Below are 18,343 nucleotides of genomic sequence, written 5' to 3'. Positions count from 1 at the left end.
ATATAAAACTTTTGCTGATGGTATCTCATTCTCACCTTTTTCACCTTCTACATACCCTTTTCCTTCCTTCAGGCTGCTACCCTAACTGCCCACCAGACAAGCCATATTTTCATGAGGATCAGATGAAGTGTGTCAGTCTTTGTGACTGTTATGATAGTGAAGATGGAAAGATATATAGACGGGATGAATGTAATTTATGGTAAGAACATATCAGCCCAATCATGTACAAGGAAAACGATCAATACAGCAGTGAAAAAATGGCTGTTCCTGTTATATGACAGCACTAGTTCATGCTGCCTGTGTAATGCTAGTTTTCTTTCTACATTGTTGTGAGAAGTTCTTGTGTCATTTTATGTTTTGTTTAATTTGTTTTTGAACATGTTGTAAATCCTCAGCATAAAGGTTAAAGAAGAAGGAGTCCTTTATAACTAGGATATCTCTATTTCCTATTCCTATGGCAGGAAAAATATTGCTCCAGGAGCAGAGATACCTAATAGGGGGTCTGCTTCCAAGGATTTTATTACATTCGTAAACTACTTATAGTGTTCTCCCATTTTAGTCTGCTTTTTATTATGAAAACATTGCAAATGCAAGGAAAGTAATGAAGAGGAAAAAAGGAAAGTCTTCCTTAAGACTTCTAGCTGTAGCTTTGCATAATATTTATCTTCAATTCCATTTGTAAGTTTGTGTTTAATATAAAGAAAGCTTTTGGAAAACAATGTCAAACATGAACTGAGCACTCAAGGAATAAACACAATTAAAATGTCCTGTCTTTTGACACTAGTACCTGGCAGGAAGATGACAAATAAGTTTACCTCATAATCAAAATATGTGTGGTATTTTATGTTTTTTATTTCAGTGAATGCACATCAGAAGGTTTACAATGCAAATTTGATGAAAAAGGTAAGACAGCAGAGAAGAATTATTAAAAAAGTGAAATACTGGATATTATCTTTTCATACATAGATGCCTGACAATAAATAACTTCTGAATTACAGCATGCAACTGCATTTATGAGGGGAACACCTATAAATATGGTGAACTCATCTACAACACCACAGATACAGCTGGATGGTGTTTCAGTGCAACATGTGATGTCAACAGAACAATAAGCAGAAGCATCTTTAAATGTGGCATCTCTACAACAACCCCATTTACATTTTCTACAAGTCAGCCCACAACTACTACTTCAGGTATGCAAGAATACTCTTTAAAATAACTGAAAAATGACTGGAAGGGACTGAAAACTGCCTGAAAGGGAGGGCCTTTTCATCAATTAATGGCACATAATCTTACTGTTAGCTTCTGCTGAAGCCACCGATTCATTTGGAAGCTTCAGCTGCTAAGGATGACCATAATTAAGGATGTAGAAATGAGTACAGCTTTTCTTACAGACACGGTTTCTACTGTTTCACCAAGTTTTTTCCAGGGGAAAAAATAATAGAACTTATTAATCATTGCATCATTGACAATCACACATCCTTGCAAAAAAACCCAGGAGTTCTGGACCAACTTCTGAAAATACCAAAGACAATTATTGTCAATATTTAAATTACTTACAACTTTCACAGTTTCTTTCCACATTATTCTTGAGGTTAACTCATACTGACCATATAATTCTGAGAATTTTTGTGAAATATTTCCACAAAATTATCATAGAATCATTGAATAGGTTGGGTTGGAAGGGACCTTAGAGATCATCTAGTTCTAGTCCCTCTGCCATGGGCAGGGACACCTCCCACTAGATCAGGCTGCCCAAGGCCCCATCCAACCTGGCCTTGAACACCTCCAGGGAGGGGGCATCCACAACTTCCCTGGGCAACCTGTGCCAGTGCTTCACCACTCTCATAGTGAAGAAATTCTTCCTTATGTCTAGTCTAAATCTGCTCCTTTCTGGTTTGTACCAATTGCCCTAGTCCTGTTGCTACAAGCCTTTGTAAACAGTCCCTCCCCAGCTTTCTTCTAGGCCCCCATCAGGTACTGCAAGGATTCTATAAGATCTCCTTGAAGCCTTCTCTTCTCCAGGCTGAACAACACCAACTCTCTCAGCCTGTCCTTATATGGAAGGTGCTCCAGCCCTCTGATCATCTTTGTATCCCTCCTCTGGACCCATTCCAACAGTTCTGTATCCTTCTTATACTGAGGATTCCAGAACTGGACACAGTACTCCAGATGAGGTCTCACATGAGAGGAATAGAGGGGCAGAATCATTTCCCTCCACCTGCTGGCCACGCTTCTTTTGATGCAGCCCAGGATACGGCTGGCCTTCTGGGCTGCAAGCACACGTTGCTGGCTCATGTCGAACTTCTCATCAACTATCACACCTAAGTCCTTCTGTGCAGGGCTGCCGTCAATCATGTCGTCCCCTGTCGTGTACTGAAATCGGGTATTGCCCCAACCCAGGTGTAGGACCTTGCTCTTGGCCTTGTTGAAACTCCCAGGAGCTAGAGGAGCAAAATGAGGCTCCCATGATCCAAGAGGAGGTGGTCAGAGCCTTGCTAGCCCGACTAGACACCCACAAGTCTATGGGGCCAGATGGGATTCATCCAAGGGTATTGAAGGAGCTGGCGGATGTGCTGGCCAAACCCCTTTCCATCATCTTCCAACAGTCCTGGAAGACTGGGGAAGTTCCACTGGACTGGAGGCTGGCTGATGTCGTGCCCATCTACAAGAAGGGTCACAGGGAGGACTCAGGAAACTACAGGCCTGTCAGTCTGACCTCAGTCCCAGGGAAAGTCATGGAGCAGGTGATCTTGAGTGCTATCATGAAGCACATGCAAGAGAACCAGGTGATCAGGCCCAGTCAACATGGGTTCACAAAAGGCAGGTCTTGCCAAACTAACCTGATCGCCTTCTATGACAGAGTGACTCGGCTGCTGGATGAGGGAAAGGCTGTGGATGTGGTCTTCCTGGACTTCAGTAAAGGCTTTGACACAGTTTCTCACAGCATTCTGCTTGAGAAACTGTCAGCCTCTGGCCTGGACAGGCACACACTCTCCTGGGTGGAAAACTGGTTGGATGGCCGGGCCCAGAGAGTGGTGGGAAATGGTGTGAAATCCAGCTGGAGGCCAGTGACAAGTGGGGTTCCCCAGGGCTCAGTGCTGGGTCCAGCCCTGTTCAATGTCTTTATCAATGACCTGGATGAAGGCATCGAGTGCACCCTTAGAAAGTTTGCAGATGACACTAAGCTGGGTGGAAGTGTTGATCTGCTGGAGTGTAGGGAGGCTCTGCAAAGGGATCTGAACAGGCTGGACCGCTGGGCTGAGACCAATGGCGTGAGGTTTAACAAGGCCAAATGCCGGGTCCTGCATTTGGGGCACAACAACCCTGTGCAGTGCTACAGACTAGGAGAAGTCTGTCTAGAAAGCTGCCTGGAGGAGAGGGACCTGGGGGTGTTGGTTGACGGCCGACTGAACATGAGACAGCAGTGTGCCCAGGTGGCCAAGGAGGCCAATGGCATCTTGGCTTGTATCAGAAACGGTGTGACCAGCAGGTCCAGGGAGGTTATTCTCCCTCTGTACTCGGCACTGGTGAGACCGCTCCTCAAATCCTGTGTTCATTTCTGGGCCCCTCACCACAAGAAGGATGTTGAGGCTCTGGAGCGAGTCCAGAGAAGAGCAACAAAGCTGGTGAAGGGGCTGGAGAACAAGTCTTACGAGGAGCGGCTGAGAGAGCTGGGGTTGTTTAACCTGGAGAAGAGGAGGCTGAGGGGAGACCTCATTGCTCTCTAGAACTACCTGAAAGGAGGTTGTAGAGAGGAGGGTGCTGGCCTCTTCTCCCAAGTGACAGGGGACAGGACAAGAAGGAATGGCCTCAAGCTCTGTTCCGTGATCTTCCCAGGCACAGAGATGAGGCTGACAGGTCGGTAGATCCGAGGGTTGTCTTTTCTATGCTTTTTAAAAATGGGCACAATGTTACCCTTCCTCCAGTCACCAGGGACTTCTCCTGATTGCCATGACCTTTCAAATATCATGGAGAGTGGCTTGGCAACCACATCAGCCAATTCCCTCAGAACTCTGGGATGCACCTCATCAGGTCGCAATTATTAGTTCTACAGCAAGAACTAGATATTCAACTTTAAGTCTTCTATTAAATAACATTTATATGAAGAAAGTGGTGTGTATTCTACATGGTTATCTTCATAATGCTAAGAAAATGAAAAAAAATTAAATTAAGTAGAAAATACTAAATTATATATTTCATATATATTAGATTGTATATGTGTATTCTATATTATAATGTATTATATATAAAATATATGTGTTAAATATATATTTTATATTTCTTATTTAGAATATACTACATGTTCTCATAGTAAAATAAGTAGAAAAGTCATTAACCTGTAAAAATACTTTAAAGCCTGTATGGCTGTGCAGTGAAGTACAGAGTTGATATACAGGAGAATTAAATCTCTTCTTGCCTATGACATCAGAATTCTGAGATCACATTATCCTACATGTTAACATTGCACACAATGCACACATTAGCTATATTTAACCACTTCTTTAAATAAATGACATATAGATTGCCACTAGAAAAATAAGACAGACATGAGATCAGAACCTAACTTTAGAAATGAAATCCAAGAATATCAAAGTAAGTTATTTGAAATTAAATACTACAATAACATGTAGAATAATACATACATTAAAGTGTATAGAAGATAATTTTTTCCTGATACCTTCTTCAATAAGAATACAAAGTCCTTATATTTCCTTCTTTTAATTACAGAAATGACAACCGCAAAACCTGTCACAACTGTATGTGTGAAGCATGTATGTACATGGTCAGAATGGTATGATTCCACACAGCCTGAAAACAATGAAGACAGTGGAGATTATGAAATATTTGAAAACCTCAGAGAGAAAGGTTACAGAGTATGTAAAAACCCAGATGGTGTTCAATGCAGGGCGAAAGAACACCCCAATACAGAAATAAACAATCTTAATCAAACAGTGCAATGTAGTCAAAATAGAGGATTAATATGCAATAACAAGGACCAATCGTCTAAGCAATGCTATAATTATGAAATCAGAATATCATGCTGCAGATACGTACCATGTTCAGAAATAGAAACTACAACAACAAGTACCACAGAATTCACAACGACTGCTGTAAAATCAACAGCATTTACAGTAAACACAAAAATAAAACCAACAACAGAAAAGAAACACACACAGGCACAAAACACTGAAGTACCTAAAACATCAACAAAACAAAGAGAAAGCACAACGCAGCCTCCAACATCACCCACTACTTCCTCCACACTCCCCCCAACAGAAGTGACAACCACCACTGGCACCACTGTTGTCCCCAGTACCACTGCTCCACCAACACAGACCACATCCATCATCACAACCACCACCAGAGCCAGCACTGCCAAGACCTCTCCTGCTCCAATGCAGAGCACAACCGTCATTGCACCAACACCAACGGTGCCCACCACAGCCGCCAGCAGCACCAGCACTTCCAGGACCAGTGAAGGAAGCACCACAACGTCACCAGCCACCACTCCTCCAGCAGAAACCTCCACTACAGCCACACAGCCTCCAACATCACCCACTACTGCGTCCACCCTTGCCTCAACAGAAGTGACAACCACCACTGGCACCACCGTTGTCCCCAGTACCACAGCTCCGCCAACACAGACCACATCCATCATCACAACCACCACTGCAGCCAGCACAGCCAGGACCTCTCCTGCTCCAACGCAGAGCACAACCGTCATTGCACCAACACCAACGGTGCCCACCACAGCCACCAGCAGCACCAGCACTTCCAGGACCAGTGAAGGAAGCACCACAACGTCGCCAGCCAACACTCCTCCAGCAGAAACCACCACTACAGCCACACAGCCTCCAACATCACCCACTACTGCGTCCACCCTTGCCTCAACAGAAGTGACAACCACCACTGGCACCACCGTTGTCCCCAGTACCACTGCTCCGCCAACACAGACCACATCCATCATCACAACCACCAGCACAGCCAGCACAGCCAGGACCTCTCCTGCTCCAATACAAAGCACAACCATCCTCACACCGACACCAACGGCACCCGCTTCCGCAAGCACCAGCACTGCCATCACCTCCGAGACCACAAACAGCTGCCAGCCACGCTGTGCCTGGACACAGTGGTTTAACGTGGATTCCCCAAGCCCTGGTACCCAAAATGGGGACATGGAGACATTTGAAAAAATCCGTGCCGCTGGCTATGCACTGTGCAGCCAGCCACAAGACATCCAGTGCCGTGCTAAAGATTACCCTTCCAGGAGTCTGGACACACTGGGACAGGTAGTTGAGTGCAGTCTCAACTTTGGGCTTGTGTGCAGAAATGAGGATCAGATCACTAAGTACCCCATTTGCTTTGACTACAAGATCAAGGTGCTGTGCTGTGACCGTTCACACTGCCAGACCACATCAGCATCTCCAGGCACTACCACGGGCTCCTCCACCACAGCCTCTACTGCAGAAACCTCCACTACAACCACACAGCCTCCAACATCACCCACTACTGCGTCCACCCTTGCCTCAACAGAAGTGACAACCACCACTGGCACCACTGTTCTCACCAGTACCGCTGCTCCTCCAACACAGACCACACCGATCATCACATCCACCACCAGAGCCAGCACTGCCAAGACCTCTCCTGCTCCAACGCAGAGCACAACCGTCATTGCACCAACACCAACGGTGCCCACCACAGCCGCCAGCAGCACCAGCACTTCCAGGACCAGTGAAGGAAGCACCACAACGTCACCAGCCACCACTCCTCCAGCAGAAACCTCCACTACAGCCACACAGCCTCCAACATCACCCACTACTGCGTCCACCCTTGCCTCAACAGAAGTGACAACCACCACTGGCACCACCGTTGTCCCCAGTACCACAGCTCCGCCAACACAGACCACATCCATCATCACAACCACCACTGCAGCCAGCACAGCCAGGACCTCTCCTGCTCCAATACAAAGCACAACCATCCTCACACCGACACCAACGGCACCCACTTCCGCAAGCACCAGCACTGCCAGCACCTCCGAGACCACAAACAGCTGCCAGCCACGCTGTGCCTGGACACAGTGGTTTAACGTGGATTCCCCAAGCCCTGGTACCCAAAATGGGGACAAGGAGACATTTGAAAAAATCCGTGCCGCTGGCTATGCACTGTGCAACCAGCCACAAGACATCCAGTGCCGTGCTAAAGATTACCCTTCCAGGAGTCTGGACACACTGGGACAGGTAGTTGAGTGCAGCCTCAACTTTGGGCTTGTGTGCAGAAATGAGGATCAGATCACTAAGCACCCCATTTGCTTTGACTACGAGATCAAGGTGCTGTGCTGTGACCGTTCACACTGCCAGACCACATCAGCATCTCCAGGCACTACCACGGGCTCCTCCACCACAGCCTCTACTGCAGAAACCTCCACTACAACCACACAGCCTCCAACGTCACCCACTACTGCGTCCACCCTTGCCTCAACAGAAGTGACAACTACCACTGGCACCACCGTTGTCACCAGTACCACTGCTCCGCCAACACAGACCACACCCATCATCACAACCACCAGCACAGCCAGCACAGCCAGGACCTCTCCTGCTCCAACGCAGAGCACAACCGTCATTGCACCAACACCAACGGTGCCCACCACAGCCACCAGCAGCACCAGCACTTCCAGGACCAGTGAAGGAAGCACCACAACGTCGCCAGTCACCACTCCTCCAGCAGAAACCACCACTACAGCCACACAGCCTCCAACATCACCCACTACTGCGTCCACCCTTGCCTCAACAGAAGTGACAACCACCACTGGCACCACCGTTGTCCCCAGTACCACTGCTCCGCCAACACAGACCACATCCATCATCACAACCACCAGCACAGCCAGCACAGCCAGGACCTCTCCTGCTCCAATACAAAGCACAACCATCCTCACACCGACACCAACGGCACCCGCTTCCGCAAGCACCAGCACTGCCATCACCTCCGAGACCACAAACAGCTGCCAGCCACGCTGTGCCTGGACACAGTGGTTTAACGTGGATTCCCCAAGCCCTGGTACCCAAAATGGGGACATGGAGACATTTGAAAAAATCCGTGCCGCTGGCTATGCACTGTGCAGCCAGCCACAAGACATCCAGTGCCGTGCTAAAGATTACCCTTCCAGGAGTCTGGACACACTGGGACAGGTAGTTGAGTGCAGCCTCAACTTTGGGCTTGTGTGCAGAAATGAGGATCAGATCACTAAGTACCCCATTTGCTTTGACTACAAGATCAAGGTGCTGTGCTGTGACCGTTCACACTGCCAGACCACATCAGCATCTCCAGGCACTACCACGGGCTCCTCCACCACAGCCTCTACTGCAGAAACCTCCACTACAACCACACAGCCTCCAACATCACCCACTACTGCGTCCACCCTTGCCTCAACAGAAGTGACAACTACCACTGGCACCACTGTTCTCACCAGTACCGCTGCTCCTCCAACACAGACCACACCGATCATCACATCCACCACCAGAGCCAGCACTGCCAAGACCTCTCCTGCTCCAACGCAGAGCACAACTGTCATTGCACCAACACCAACGGTGCCCACCACAGCCGCCAGCAGCACCAGCACTTCCAGGACCAGTGAAGGAAGCACCACAACGTCGCCAGCCACCACTCCTCCAGCAGAAACCTCCACTACAGCCACACAGCCTCCAACATCACCCACTACTGCGTCCACCCTTGCCTCAACAGAAGTGACAACCACCACTGGCACCACCGTTGTCCCCAGTACCACAGCTCCGCCAACACAGACCACATCCATCATCACAACCACCACCGCAGCCAGCACAGCCAGGACCTCTCCTGCTCCAATACAAAGCACAACCATCCTCACACCGACACCAACGGCACCCACTTCCGCAAGCACCAGCACTGCCAGCACCTCCGAGACCACAAACAGCTGCCAGCCACGCTGTGCCTGGACACAGTGGTTTAACGTGGATTCCCCAAGCCCTGGTACTCAAAATGGGGACATGGAGACATTTGAAAAAATCCATGCTGCTGGCTATGCACTGTGCAACCAGCCTCAAGACATCCAGTGCCGTGCTAAAGATTACCCTTCCAGGAGTCTGGACACACTGGGACAGGTAGTTGAGTGCAGCCTCAACTTTGGGCTTGTGTGCAGAAATGAGGATCAGATCACTAAGCACCCCATTTGCTTTGACTACGAGATCAAGGTGCTGTGCTGTGACCGTTCACACTGCCAGACCACATCAGCATCTCCAGGCACTACCACGGGCTCCTCCACCACAGCCTCTACTGCAGAAACCTCCACTACAACCACACAGCCTCCAACGTCACCCACTACTGCGTCCACCCTTGCCTCAACAGAAGTGACAACTACCACTGGCACCACCGTTGTCACCAGTACCACTGCTCCGCCAACACAGACCACACCCATCATCACAACCACCAGCACAGCCAGCACAGCCAGGACCTCTCCTGCTCCAACGCAGAGCACAACCGTCATTGCACCAACACCAACGGTGCCCACCACAGCCACCAGCAGCACCAGCACTTCCAGGACCAGTGAAGGAAGCACCACAACGTCGCCAGCCAACACTCCTCCAGCAGAAACCACCACTACAGCCACACAGCCTCCAACATCACCCACTACTGCGTCCACCCTTGCCTCAACAGAAGTGACAACCACCACTGGCACCACCGTTGTCCCCAGTACCACTGCTCCGCCAACACAGACCACATCCGTCATCACAACCACCAGCACAGCCAGCACAGCCAGGACCTCTCCTGCTCCAATACAAAGCACAACCATCCTCACACCGACACCAACGGCACCCACTTCCGCAAGCACCAGCACTGCCAGCACCTCTGAGACCACAAACAGCTGCCAGCCACGCTGTGCCTGGACACAGTGGTTTAACGTGGATTCCCCAAGCCCTGGTACCCAAAATGGGGACATGGAGACATTTGAAAAAATCCATGCTGCTGGCTATGCACTGTGCAACCAGCCACAAGACATCCAGTGCCGTGCTAAAGATTACCCTTCCAGGCGTCTGGACACACTGGGACAGGTAGTTGAGTGCAGCCTCAACTTTGGGCTTGTGTGCAGAAATGAGGATCAGATCACTAAGCACCCCATTTGCTTTGACTACGAGATCAAGGTGCTGTGCTGTGACCGTTCACACTGCCAGACCACATCAGCATCTCCAGGCACTACCACGGGCTCCTCCACCACAGCCTCTACTGCAGAAACCTCCACTACAACCACACAGCCTCCAACGTCACCCACTACTGCGTCCACCCTTGCCTCAACAGAAGTGACAACTACCACTGGCACCACCGTTGTCACCAGTACCACTGCTCCGCCAACACAGACCACACCCATCATCACAACCACCAGCACAGCCAGCACAGCCAGGACCTCTCCTGCTCCAACGCAGAGCACAACCGTCATTGCACCAACACCAACGGTGCCCACCACAGCCGCCAGCAGCACCAGCACTTCCAGGACCAGTGAAGGAAGCACCACAACGTCGCCAGCCACCACTCCTCCAGCAGAAACCTCCACTACAGCCACACAGCCTCCAACATCACCCACTACTGCGTCCACCCTTGCCTCAACAGAAGTGACAACCACCACTGGCACCACCGTTGTCCCCAGTACCACTGCTCCGCCAACACAGACCACATCCGTCATCACAACCACCAGCACAGCCAGCACAGCCAGGACCTCTCCTGCTCCAATACAAAGCACAACCATCCTCACACCGACACCAACGGCACCCACTTCCGCAAGCACCAGCACTGCCAGCACCTCTGAGACCACAAACAGCTGCCAGCCACGCTGTGCCTGGACACAGTGGTTTAACGTGGATTCCCCAAGCCCTGGTACCCAAAATGGGGACATGGAGACATTTGAAAAAATCCATGCTGCTGGCTATGCACTGTGCAACCAGCCACAAGACATCCAGTGCCGTGCTAAAGATTACCCTTCCAGGCGTCTGGACACACTGGGACAGGTAGTTGAGTGCAGCCTCAACTTTGGGCTTGTGTGCAGAAATGAGGATCAGATCACTAAGCACCCCATTTGCTTTGACTACGAGATCAAGGTGCTGTGCTGTGACCGTTCACACTGCCAGACCACATCAGCATCTCCAGGCACTACCACGGGCTCCTCCACCACAGCCTCTACTGCAGAAACCTCCACTACAACCACACAGCCTCCAACGTCACCCACTACTGCGTCCACCCTTGCCTCAACAGAAGTGACAACTACCACTGGCACCACCGTTGTCACCAGTACCACTGCTCCGCCAACACAGACCACACCCATCATCACAACCACCAGCACAGCCAGCACAGCCAGGACCTCTCCTGCTCCAACGCAGAGCACAACCGTCATTGCACCAACACCAACGGTGCCCACCACAGCCGCCAGCAGCACCAGCACTTCCAGGACCAGTGAAGGAAGCACCACAACGTCGCCAGCCACCACTCCTCCAGCAGAAACCTCCACTACAGCCACACAGCCTCCAACATCACCCACTACTGCGTCCACCCTTGCCTCAACAGAAGTGACAACCACCACTGGCACCACCGTTGTCCCCAGTACCACAGCTCCGCCAACACAGACCACATCCATCATCACAACCACCACCGCAGCCAGCACAGCCAGGACCTCTCCTGCTCCAATACAAAGCACAACCATCCTCACACCGACACCAACGGCACCCACTTCCGCAAGCACCAGCACTGCCAGCACCTCCGAGACCACAAACAGCTGCCAGCCACGCTGTGCCTGGACACAGTGGTTTAACGTGGATTCCCCAAGCCCTGGTACTCAAAATGGGGACATGGAGACATTTGAAAAAATCCATGCCGCTGGCTATGCACTGTGCAACCAGCCTCAAGACATCCAGTGCCGTGCTAAAGATTACCCTTCCAGGAGTCTGGACACACTGGGACAGGTAGTTGAGTGCAGCCTCAACTTTGGGCTTGTGTGCAGAAATGAGGATCAGATCACTAAGCACCCCATTTGCTTTGACTACGAGATCAAGGTGCTGTGCTGTGACCGTTCACACTGCCAGACCACATCAGCATCTCCAGGCACTACCACGGGCTCCTCCACCACAGCCTCTACTGCAGAAACCTCCACTACAACCACACAGCCTCCAACGTCACCCACTACTGCGTCCACCCTTGCCTCAACAGAAGTGACAACCACCACTGGCACCACCGTTGTCCCCAGTACCACTGCTCCGCCAACACAGACCACACCCATCATCACAACCACCAGCACAGCCAGCACAGCCAGGACCTCTCCTGCTCCAATACAAAGCACAACCATCCTCACACCGACACCAACGGCACCCGCTTCCGCAAGCACCAGCACTGCCAGCACCTCCGAGACCACAAACAGCTGCCAGCCACGCTGTGCCTGGACACAGTGGTTTAACGTGGATTCCCCAAGCCCTGGTACTCAAAATGGGGACATGGAGACATTTGAAAAAATCCATGCTGCTGGCTATGCACTGTGCAACCAGCCACAAGACATCCAGTGCCGTGCTAAAGATTACCCTTCCAGGAGTCTGGACACACTGGGACAGGTAGTTGAGTGCAGCCTCAACTTTGGGCTTGTGTGCAGAAATGAGGATCAGATCACTAAGCACCCCATTTGCTTTGACTACGAGATCAAGGTGCTGTGCTGTGACCGTTCACACTGCCAGACCACATCAGCATCTCCAGGCACTACCACGGGCTCCTCCACCACAGCCTCTACTGCAGAAACCTCCACTACAGCCACACAGCCTCCAACGTCACCCACTACTGCGTCCACCCTTGCCTCAACAGAAGTGACAACTACCACTGGCACCACCGTTGTCCCCAGTACCACTGCTCCGCCAACACAGACCACACCCATCATCACAACCACCAGCACAGGCAGCACAGCCAGGACCTCTCTTGTTCCGTTACAAAGCACAACCATCCTCACACCACCAACACCAACGGTGCCCACCACAGCCGCCAGCAGCACCAGCACTTCCAGGACCAGTGAAGGAAGCACCACAACGTCGCCAGCCACAACTCCTCCAGCAGAAACCTCCACTGTGGTAACCCAGCCTCCAACATCACCCACTACTGCCTCCAGTGTCCCCAAAACAGGTATTTCAAGCACCATAGGCTATACAGGTATTCTTCCAACATCTGTTTTTTGTCTCTGTGTGAGAGAAGCGTGAGAGTGGAATCCATAGTTGATATTACTTAACCTTATCTGGGGGAGACTGTGGTGGCTGAAATTTTTTAAGACACTAGAGCAAAATTTCATAATATTTGGCAAAACTCAGAATATATTCAGTGTAGACCTAAAAGATTTTCACAACCTCCACTTAGCATTATGTCCAATAGTTGAATACAACAAAAATATCGACTAGATTTTCTGTAATTTTTAAGAGTTCTCGCCAATATTTTAAAATTATGACATCGAAGTCCTCTGGTGCAAACTAAATGATGTCTTGTGCTCAACAGTAGCTACCTCTGGTACACCCCAATCAAGTCATTTTACAACAAGAACTTCTGCGATCTTCAGTTCTTCCATGAGCACACCTGTCACAACAGAAGCAAGTACATACGTTACATCAAGCAAAACAACTCCATGTTTTTGTCACGTGCTTGGTCATTTTTTTTCTCCTGGTAAGTGTCTTATTTTGCAGTTATAAAAATATTCATAAGTAAAATAAACCCTTAATACCTTATTCAATTAAAGACAACCACTCATAATCATCTAAACATAGATTTTGTCATTCACAAATATACATTATATTTTCACAGTATTTTCTTGGTTTTTTTTCCATAAGTATTTTCATTGTTTTTTAAATTTCTTCTCCAATTTTCCTCTACAGGGGAAGTGGTATACAACAGAACAGACCAAGCTGGCTGTAATTTTTACGCACTTTGCACCAAAGAATGCGAAATCGACCCATTCCAGGGGCCATGTCCTTCGACAACTCCATTCACTTCAGTAACCTCAGAAACTACAATACAAGCCACCTCATCCACAGAACATGTATTTTCTTCTGTCTCGCCAACCACAGCAACATCTCTCACAACTGCAGTAGAAAGAAACTGCACTGATGTCAATCCTCCACGAAAGGTGGTTCCCCTTGCTATTTTCTCATATATCTCTACTGGAAAACCAGCTCAATTTTTGTCCTGTAATAGCCAATTCAAATCTACTTGTATGTATTTCAATAACAAAGCTGGTCATGTTACAAATGACCTGACAACACATATTCAACCTTACTAGGCTTTTAAGTTATCTGGAGATGGGAAAGCTCAAAAATGCCATGGCAGAGACACTTTAAATGTCATAGACATTAAATGTCATAGAAATATGTACACTAACTACAAAAGTGTTCAAATCTTATTCATTCTACACAGCAGAAAATTCTGTGATTGTTAGCTTGTCTGCTTTTAAGGCCTGAACACTTATGAAGAAAGCTCTAATCTGAACTTCCTGCCAGTTTGGAGTCTACCTCAAGTTGAAACAAAATGATTAATGTGAGAAAGCACTTAAGAATAAATCATTTACATATTTTCAGCCTGGAGAGAACTGGACAAGTGAATGCAAGATGTGTGTTTGCGACCCTGTCACTGTTACTGTACAATGCCAGCCACTCCCATGCCAAACAGTTCAGACGCCCGTTTGTGACGCAGGATTTGTTTCTGTGCCTGTACTACCAGAAGACCCATGTTGTCCTGAATTTGAATGCCGTAAGTATTAAAAATACATATATAAATACCAGGTTATAAACTCTGGTAAGGTACACTCCTGCTTCCATTAATATCTATGTGTATCACAATAACAGCAAAAGCTTCCTTGAATTGTTCTTGCTCAGTGGATATGCATCAGTTTTTGGCTAAATATGCAGTAGGAGTTTATTTAAAAACAAAATATTATTATCAATGAAGTTTGCTGATAGAATTGGAATGGGTGGGAGAGCAGGGTTAATACTTGAAACCTTCAAGTGGTCTGTGTAGCTCAGCTATCTCTGTATCTGTATTACAAAGAATATCAATGCATTTTATTTAATGTTATCAATGTAGCATTAGACCACATTAACATTAGCCTAACTGTAGCTAAACTAAGATGCATAAACTTCTGTGAAAAACAGGAGAAAGCTTAACAGTTAACTACAAGAGCAAGTAACAGAAAGCATTAATACAAAGTGAGTTGTAATCACTAACAGAATTGTCAATGTATGTCAATGTATGTCCATAACTTACACTGTTATGGAATGCTTATGAAAATTTTAAAACATGACAGGTCTGTATGTTTTGTTATATACATAAATTTTATATACATATTTATACAAAAGAATAAAAAGAAAAAAGTAGCCATAAATTAAGCCCGAAACAGGAAGGTCAAAACAAAGGAACAGCTGAGTTTGAAGTAGTTCTGTGAAAGATGGGAATGAGTTCTGCTTTGTTGTCGAATTATTTGTATTACCACAATAAGAATACCTTTTTTCCACTTGAAGTCAATCTTCCATCCAAGTCAGGTTCTGAGAGGCCACAAAGATTCAGTAACAAAGGCATCTTTGAAGGTTACAGGACTTCTAGGGTTCAAAGAGGAAACAACTAATTTAATTTGAGGTGAACCTGATACTGAAGGAGCAAAAAATGGGATTTTTCATGCATGGTGCAAATTTGAAGCCATTCCTTCTCAACTCCTCTAGCCAATATCAAAGAAACAAATCTTTATTTAAACATCCAGCTGTACTAAATATGAGGTCTAAGCACAGAGGTGGGATTGAATTCAAGTTTGCCATCACCTCTGTGTTACTAACAAACCTTGATGACGTCTTGACTTCTCAGGAAGTCTCATAATTTGAGTTTACACAGGAATTATTTTTTTGTTGTTTTTCAGGACGAATACCTGACACTTGCGTGATTAATGGTACAATGTACACGGTGAGAATGTTATAGTGGTATATTGCTGGAATGTACATCCTTTCTTCCAAAATAAGCCTTTGAGAAAGTTCTTTTCCCATTACATGTCCTTTATCTCTAACCCTTAATTGGAAGGGTTTTTTTCAGATGACAAACCCAAAATTGTTGTAGAAGAGTTACTCAACATCTAGCATAAAACAAGAATGTAACATTACTAGTGATGTACTTCCTTTTTAAGCTCTCTCCCACTTCTGAAATCCATGAAATTTCAAAAAAGATGATTAATAGCCCAAACTCAACCACTCTTCAAAGTAAGCCTTCAAAAGGTGCTTCAAAAATAAAGCTAGGATTTTTGCTTTAATTTATACTTATATCTTTTTCTAAAAATGACCTATATCATGTAGGCAAAACTTGAACATTAGCACTGGAGCTTTTTGGGGATACATTTCAGAAAGACTAAAATCCATATGTTGACTTGTATGTCTGCCTATGCATCTGCCTGTGTATCAATTATTTTACTCTCCATTTTAAATTATAATTGGTTTGTTACCCATTAACATGACTACCAGGGGGAAAAAAGTCTCAAATACAGCATTGAAAAGCTAGGAGGCATTACAAACCAATCTTACCTGCATTTTATTAATTTAGTTTTCCTTTCTATATTGCTTTATTTAGTTTCCTCTTAACATGTGCTTTCTAGCAAGCCATAAAGCCAAACAACTTTATGTTTGAGGAGAGCTGAACAACTCAGTTGCACTTGCATTTCAGCAGCCTTAATGGTTCTTAGCAATGCTTTCAGCTCTGCCTATACATTATACAGAAGCTGTTGACAAATGAATTGATTTTTTCCTTTCTTCCAGGTTGGAATGTCAACAATAATCAATTCATGTAAGAAATGTACCTGCACTTCTGAGAAAGATCCAGTGACTGATGAAAATATTGTCCATTGTGAAAGAGTTCAATGTGAAACATCTTGCCCAATGGTGAGTTCAGGCTGCCCAATCAGCTCTCAATTACAGGAAGACTAGAATCCTCCATCACCAACTCAATATACTTTCTCTTCCATCTCCTTCTGAGTAGGGTCATCAATATATGACTGAGGATGGAGAGTGCTGTGGGAAGTGTATTGAAGTAGCTTGCAAAATCAAACTAAGTAACAACACTGTTCACGTGCTCAATGTAAGTACTCCTTCCATTCTCACATCTACCTATTAGCCAATGCAGGTTAAAACAGGTAAGAGTCAACTCACATTCCTTACTAGCAAAAATCTAATTAACACAAAAACAACTTCAAAACCAACGCACCAGCTTTCTGAATTGAACTTTTACTTGGAATATCAAATTCTTGATATGTGTGGTTAAATGGGCAATGGCTTCTGATTTGTGGTCTGAGCATTCCAGTATTTAAACTTTCAAGCTAACCACAGTTTGCAAAATTTCATTTTTGCCTCTTGAAAGAAGTGCAGAAGCATGTGCCAGCAATGCCCAGAGACTGGAGAAGGAATACAAGTCATCGGGAAAGCACCTGAAGAGCAACACAAAGGATCTCCAGCCTGCAAGACAGCTTCATTGGGACCCAGCTTAAGTGCCAGCTTAAGTGCAAATGCATGCAGCATGGGGAATAAAAAAAGAGGAGCTAGAGATGTGTGCAGACCTGCAGGGCTTTGATTTCATTGGCATCACAGAGACATGATGGGATGGATCCTATGACTGGAGGAATATAGGCTCTTTAGAAAGGACAAGCAAGGCAGACAAGGAGGGGGTGTTGCCCTCTATGCAAATGACCAGCTGGAGTCCAACGAGTTCCACCTGGGGACGGATAAGGAGCTGACCAAGGGCTTATGGGTCAGGATTGAAGGGAAGGCAGGGACAGGTGACATTATAGAGGGAGTCTGCTACAGGACACTGGAGCAGGAATACCAAGTATATGAGGCCTTCTATTGACAGACAGGTGCAGTCTTACATTGGCAAGCCCTGATCCTCATGGGGAACTTCAGCCACCCTGTTACCTGTTGGAGGGACAACACAGCAGGGCACAAGCAATCCAGGAGTCTCCTGGAATGTGTTGATAACAACTTAATTCTCCAAGTGACAGAAGAGCCAACAAGGAGGAGTGCTATGCTGGACTTCATTCTCATCAACAAAGAAGGGCTGATGGGGAATGTACAGCTCAAGGGAAGCCTTCACTGCAGTGACCATGAAAAGGTGTTCAAGACTTTTAGAGAAGCAAGGAAGTCATGCAGCAAGCTCACTACATTGGGCTTCAGGAGAGCAGACTTTGGCATCTTCAGGGATCTGCTTAGTAGAGTACCATGGGATAAAGCCCTGGAGGGAAAAGGGGGCCAAGAAAGTTTGCTAATATTCAAGGATCACCTCCTCC

At 47.1% G+C, this 18,343-nt stretch overlaps 1 protein-coding gene across 1 annotated transcript in view; it reads left to right on the top strand.

Annotated features, from left to right (window-relative positions):
• LOC138720780 (mucin-5AC-like) overlaps nt 1–18,343 on the top strand; it is a 56,655-nt gene that overhangs the window by 35,767 nt on the left and 2,545 nt on the right. The window contains exons 29-38 of the mRNA XM_069857120.1: nt 73–199; nt 860–903; nt 999–1,194; nt 4,739–13,176; nt 13,540–13,704; nt 13,914–14,164; nt 14,613–14,784; nt 15,941–15,984; nt 16,824–16,946; nt 17,044–17,142. Coding sequence (XP_069713221.1) covers nt 73–199; nt 860–903; nt 999–1,194; nt 4,739–13,176; nt 13,540–13,704; nt 13,914–14,164; nt 14,613–14,784; nt 15,941–15,984; nt 16,824–16,946; nt 17,044–17,142 — 9,659 coding nt within the window. The remainder of the gene's footprint in view (nt 1–72; nt 200–859; nt 904–998; nt 1,195–4,738; nt 13,177–13,539; nt 13,705–13,913; nt 14,165–14,612; nt 14,785–15,940; nt 15,985–16,823; nt 16,947–17,043; nt 17,143–18,343) is intronic.

The sequence above is a fragment of the Phaenicophaeus curvirostris genome, chromosome 5 (assembly GCF_032191515.1).
Source record: "Phaenicophaeus curvirostris isolate KB17595 chromosome 5, BPBGC_Pcur_1.0, whole genome shotgun sequence".
Classification (NCBI taxonomy): domain Eukaryota; kingdom Metazoa; phylum Chordata; class Aves; order Cuculiformes; family Cuculidae; genus Phaenicophaeus; species Phaenicophaeus curvirostris.
This window is presented reverse-complemented; position numbering and strand designations above follow the sequence as displayed.